Source organism: Berghia stephanieae, chromosome 10 (genome assembly GCF_034508935.2).
Source record: "Berghia stephanieae isolate SIO BIC M18660-M18661 chromosome 10, UCSD_Bste_1.3, whole genome shotgun sequence".
In the NCBI taxonomy this organism is placed as follows: Eukaryota; Metazoa; Mollusca; class Gastropoda; order Nudibranchia; family Aeolidiidae; genus Berghia; species Berghia stephanieae.
This window is the reverse complement of record NC_088369.1, coordinates 20,994,581-21,000,580: the sequence shown is the minus strand read 5'-3', so window position 1 is coordinate 21,000,580 and position 6,000 is coordinate 20,994,581. Positions and strand designations below refer to the sequence as shown.

Here is a 6,000-nt window from a genome sequence, read left to right as displayed (position 1 = left end):
GACAAACTAATCTATAGGCAGGATTACATAGACATACTCTGAGTCAAGAGTTACCAAACGTAAATGAAGGAAAATTAGCACATCTAGTAATATAATAGACGTGTACATAATAAATAGGTCTGGCATCCGACCGCAATTATGGGCCGCGTTAACATTGTAGTAATGGACCATATTTTGAGTCATTTTTTGAGATTTCCATTATAACAATGAGTCCATAATAAATTGGGTTATCAGACCTGCAAATATGAGTATGTCGTTTCTATTCCTTTTGTTTTTCTCGTTGGTTAATTTGAACCGGAACCAAACCCATTTTGCATCGACCACACCAAGGGAATGCGCATGACTGTTTGCAAACAGAGAAGCATCCTTCTACTTCCCCAATTCTAAACAAAAGAGAGATCTACAACATTTACCTGAAGTCGAAGCGGCTTATGCGACAAGTCAGTGTTTGTTTTTGGTTTTGTTTTTCAAAACTTTATCACCTGTCGTGTAGTGCTTTTGGATACTTGCTTATCAACCTCAGATCAGGAGGCAGTGTTCCGGACTATGATTACAAATTGAAATAATAAGGATTACGACTGAGACTTGACTGACTGCTGTTCACTTTTGTCAGTGACAGTGTCGCCTCACTACTGTCACTGTCATTGGCTACTGTTACTGTATTATTATATAGCTCCCTTATTGTTAAATGGCGTTTACCGTTGTACTGATGTTATATTGCCAATTTTGTGTTATCTAGACGGACCTCAACCCTGTCTAACCTTTCACAATTTGATAATAATACACGCCTAGGCCCAGTTCTCTAACTCTAGCAGTAGCAGTAGACTCAGAAAGAGTCGTCGATCGTCGTCTGTCATAGAGTCATATAGATAGTAATATTAATTTTGACAATATAGCTGGCTTTGTTGTTCAGTCAAGTCAGGTGTTGTTTTATTATATTTTATTGACGTTTCATTTACGTGTTGGTGTAGTGTGACTGTGACTCCAGTTTTATGGGCTGTTGTCAGATCTGCCCCAGACCGAGACCCCCTCCCACACACTACACACTCACGACTCACACACACTCACGACTCACACACACACACGACTCACACACACACACACACACACAAAAAGCCAAGGCTCACAGAGAAAAAGTAGAAGTTGGCAGAGAGGCAGAAGAGGCACAACATGTGATTTGAGTTACTAATTACTAGCTCCTGGATTCAAACCCAGTGGACCGACGTCATCAGCTTACTTAACTTATCGCTGTGATTATTCCCAGACAGGGTCTGCCAATAATGAAAATTGGTTATTCCCAGACAGGTGTTTGGGAATAACCAATTTTTGTTATTCCCAGACACATTTTTGAATCTCCGCTCTTTTAAACAATTATCCACATTCCAGAATATGGAATTGGAATGTTTCGAACTGCACATAGAAATAAGTAATGTTAATCAAATATCTGTAAAAACATAAAATTAACCAAACAATAAATCAGTCGTTACTACTACATATTCACAATATGCTTCGACGTTCAAGTGGGTGTCATGGTCCAATGGTTAAGTCATCTGCCCTGGAAGGCTTGTCAGAATCGACGTTGTGGGTTCGAGTCCTGGTTCCGCCACTTTTTTTCTTTTTTTTTTTTATTCCGTCTTCTTTTTACAGAGCATCGCAAGGAATAAATGTCCCATCCATCCCCCCCCCCCACCTCTTTTAAAAAAAAACAAATATTCTCTCTCTCTCTCTCTCTCTCTCTCTCTCTCTCTTTTGGTTCCTTTCTCTAGCAAATTGTCATATTCGTCCTCGCTCCGATCTCAAAAGTATCTAAAAAGAATAAATAATTAAAAAGCAAACAAACAGAAATATTCAGAGAGCGACCAAATGGTCAGATAGAGGAGAAAAAAAACACAATATTTTTTAATTTTTAAAAAATAAATAAAAACAGTTTTAGAAATTCATGCTCAGAAACGGAAAAGGCCAAACAAGAAAGGAGAAAAGAATAGACTCGCTCAAAAAAAAAACAGATAGAGAGGTTGTATTTTTGGTGGGTTTTAAAAAAAATTTTCTCTTTGGCCTCGGAATTTGTCAGCGATATAAAAAAATTCCCGGCCATCATCAATATCCCAAAATTGTGGCCAGAATTAACAAATTATAGAAACAATAGATGATCAATAAAGTTAACAGGTAGATAGGTAGTGAAAATTTTAATGGTTGGTGGACTATGAACAGATTGGTGATTAACACCTTTGTTCCTGGTTGAAAATGAAAAGGCGAATTGCCAGTTTGACGTTTTCGGTTCAAAGTGACAAAAGAAATTTCATTGATCCATTTTCTTTAAAAAAAAAAAAAAAAGCTGGATTTGACATTTGATCACTATTTACTTTCATCTTGTGTTAAATTAAATATCACTTGATATTAACTGTTTAGGGACACAAATAACCACTGGCATTTTTTTCAGAATATTTGGTATTTTTCACTTCTAGTTTGGCATTTTGCATAAAATCTTTCTGCCAACTTGTTACATGTGTCTGGGAACAACGAAAATTGGTTATTCCCAGTCAGGTGTCTGGGAATAATGACAGCCTTAACTTATACTTAAGTGCCGATTGGTCCAGTAAAAGTAGAAGCTATGGTTGGATTACAACAAACAACTGAGAAAAATTGATAACTTGGTCAAGGCAGCCAAATGGTGTTTTATATCAATCTAAGGTAGCGGATGTCTTTTTTTTAGATTTGAATACTGATCATTTCTTTTGTTTCTTCATTGAAATGAACATGTGTAAAGATACATGTGTAATATTTTCACTGAGATCATCTTACTTATTACTAGCACTGTAAGAAGGTGCCAGAATCCATTACTGTAAACTTGTTTGTCTCTGTAGCTGTCTATTTATCATAAGAAACAAAACATGTAAAAATTTATTTACATTGAGTAAAAAAGTAACATAGAGACTTGATTTTTAATGGTCAGATTGCGACTTGCTTCATACACAATGGGACCGAAACTGATTCGGAGTGCAGTTGAGATTTTTCTTTTGACCCCCCTGTCCACCAGCAGTAATTGGGTAGCAAGTTCTATTAGATCTTGAAAGTACTTTCAATGGACAAACATCCGATTCAAAGGATAGCAAACAATTGCTATTCTATTGTCTGTTTCAAGCTATAGAAACCGGGATAAACTGCGGCTCCATGTGCCTATTGACTCTGAAGGACTACTACTACTAGTATCTTATGAATAGTTAAAATGATGCATTTAATGTTACAGGAGTGGGACTTTAGTCTATGACAACCATATCTCCTTCCAGATGTAAAAGACCTAACCACCCAATCATTGTAGAACCCATTCCTCCATTCCTATCAATTTCTTTGAGCTAAACAGTAACATTTTTCTTCTCTTGTTTTTACCAGTCCAAAAAAAAAAAAAACAAAGCAAAAACAGTAGTCCTATTGTACACAGTGTCTGAGAGTCCTACCCGTGTTAGGTGGCTGGCTCACCGACAAACGGGGGGACCGGATTGAAAATTCGTCACCATTTGCATCCAGAAATTTGTCAACTTGGCCATGGAGGTGACGTCCAGTACAACCGCAGGCACTTCCTCCTTTGGCCAGGAGTTTAACGACAATCACAACAGCAATGAAGAAGAGACACAGAATCAACATCAACAAGAGCCGGTCTCTTCTGACACGGTTGTGGTGGAATCAGGAGATCAACCTTATGAAATAGGCAAGTAATTGTTTGTTTGTACTGCTGTGCACAGGTGTTTATCGCTTTCAGTTTAGTTCGCCAGGTAAATCTAGCAAGTTTCGTGATGATGAGTCATGGCTTTACACTGAGAGAGGGAGACAATTTTTTCGTCGTTTTGATCGATTTTTTCTGAATTTCAAACTAATGTAGTATTGCCGTTATTAAGTGTAGCAAAAATATTTTTATCCTACCAAACAGTTTATTAACAGAGTTTTCATTGATTATATAATCATAATTATGATGGTGTTAAAAAGCAAGAGGGATAACCCATGAAATTGATACATAAATTTAAGTGAAATTAAAATTTTTAAGAGAATATTTAACATGTTCAACACTTAAGATTTTAAAACAAAAGTAATGGAAATGATGTTGAATATCTGTAGAATGTAGACATATAATTTTTATACCAGTAGATTGAGGCGTTTTTGAGATATCAGTTCACCTGTACGTAAAAGTAAGGATTTTGAGTAAGGTAAAATTGAAATCCAATCACAGCATTGTCTTAATAGACATTTTTTAATAAACCAGAAACATAGTCAAATGTGATTCACAAATATTTATCCCAGAATCAACGAATTATAAGAATTCCATTAAAAATTGTTATATAAGGACATTCATTTAAAGACAATCAAAACCACTAATAAAATCTTATAATTTTCATAACCTTATTTTTGAGATATCCAATCCATGCTCATTACTTTTTTCATGTACTTGACTTGCACCTCTTTTAATTTGTGTGCCATATAGACTGCATATAACACATCACTGGTGAAAGATAAGGATCATATTCACCTCATTATTGTTTCTTGTTCAGAGTTTTCTCACAGAACCAAAGGTATCAATACCTGCATCGCATTTCTTTAAATTATGTATCAGTGAGGTACATTTCTCGCAAATTGAAATATTTAAATATGTCAGAATTTCACGTTTATATTTATAGTCAATTGTTGATAACGTTTAGAGTCTTTTAATCCTCCCAGCACGGCTCTGTACTCTTTCACAACAAATTCGACATATTTCATTTGTACTGGTGTGATGACCGTCTTCAGTGTGTCTCTCCATAACCTGAACAGAACTTAAATAAGTAAATTTAAGAAATATCTAAAATTTCCGCTTAAATTCAATGAAATCAAACTAAATAAATGTTTCTTATCATCACTATCTAGTTTTATTATTGGGTTTCTAAAATATAATGAAATATTCTCCTCTTTGTTGGTAACAAAAATAATTATTGAGATTCCTTTCCACACCCTCTATTCTTAAATCCCTGAATCTACATAATAAAGTATATATCATATGAAAGATAATTTTATCTACTTTTCTCTGATCCCTCACACTTGATGGTAAAAAGTGTTGGTTTGATATTTTGAATTTTTAAATATTTCTTAAACTTATAATTTTAATATTTATTTCATAAAAAACTCTGATTATTCAAAAGAGCAAAACACAAACTTATCATTTAATGATGTAAATAAAAATAATTGCGTCTTGTAGAGGAAAAATTGGCCTTTGTATCCATATATGTTTGAAAATTATGAAAAAGATGCTGCGTCCACAACCGGCTGAGAAAATTGAGTATTTTGATGAGATTTCTACTACTCTCTGCCTGAGAGAAATTCAAAGCGATAGATTTACCTGCAGACATAATTTATTGCCAATGCACGCCATCTTGACAGCTGTTATCACTGAGGCTGACAGTGGATTGTTTACATTACTTGACGGTAGCCAGTGAGGGAAGAAGTAACTAAAGTGAAAGTTTGGGCCCTATTTAAACGGCTGTGTGTGGTAATGATAATAAATAATGATAATAATAATAGTAATAAATGACATTTTTAGAGCACTTTACCCCGTTGTCACAGGCTCTAAACGTTGTCACAGGCTCTAAACGCTTTACAGTGATATATAAAACAAAACATATTACAGTAAGACAAGTGTTGATGGAAAAGTGATACAAATTCAATTTAACAACAACAAAATATGATAATAATAGTATTGCAATTTATGACGTAAAAAGATAAAACTTTAGGCGAGATTTGAAAGTTTGTCAACGAATCCTAGCATCTCATGTGTGATGGGAGAGAGTTCCAAAAATGAGGGGCCGAAAATCGAAAAGATTGTTCACCTATTTTACGCAAGGTTTGAAGTTTTGACAAGGATTGATTGGTCATTGCTTGACAAGAAGTTTCTATTGGGGACGTAGATGGTTAGAATGGTATAGTGAATTCACAACACTACTTAAAGGAAATGAAAAGCCATGACAAGTCTGAAATACC

General features: G+C 34.9%; 1 protein-coding gene across 1 annotated transcript in view; it reads left to right on the top strand.

Moving 5' to 3' along the window:
- Positions 1-356: 356 nt before the first annotated feature.
- LOC144980795 (uncharacterized) overlaps positions 357-6,000 on the top strand; it is a 40,868-nt gene continuing 35,224 nt past the window's right edge. The window contains exons 1-2 of the mRNA XM_078928603.1: positions 357-440; positions 3,391-3,706. Of these exons, the coding sequence (XP_078784729.1) occupies positions 3,544-3,706 (163 nt within the window). The 5' untranslated portion in view covers positions 357-440; positions 3,391-3,543. The remainder of the gene's footprint in view (positions 441-3,390; positions 3,707-6,000) is intronic.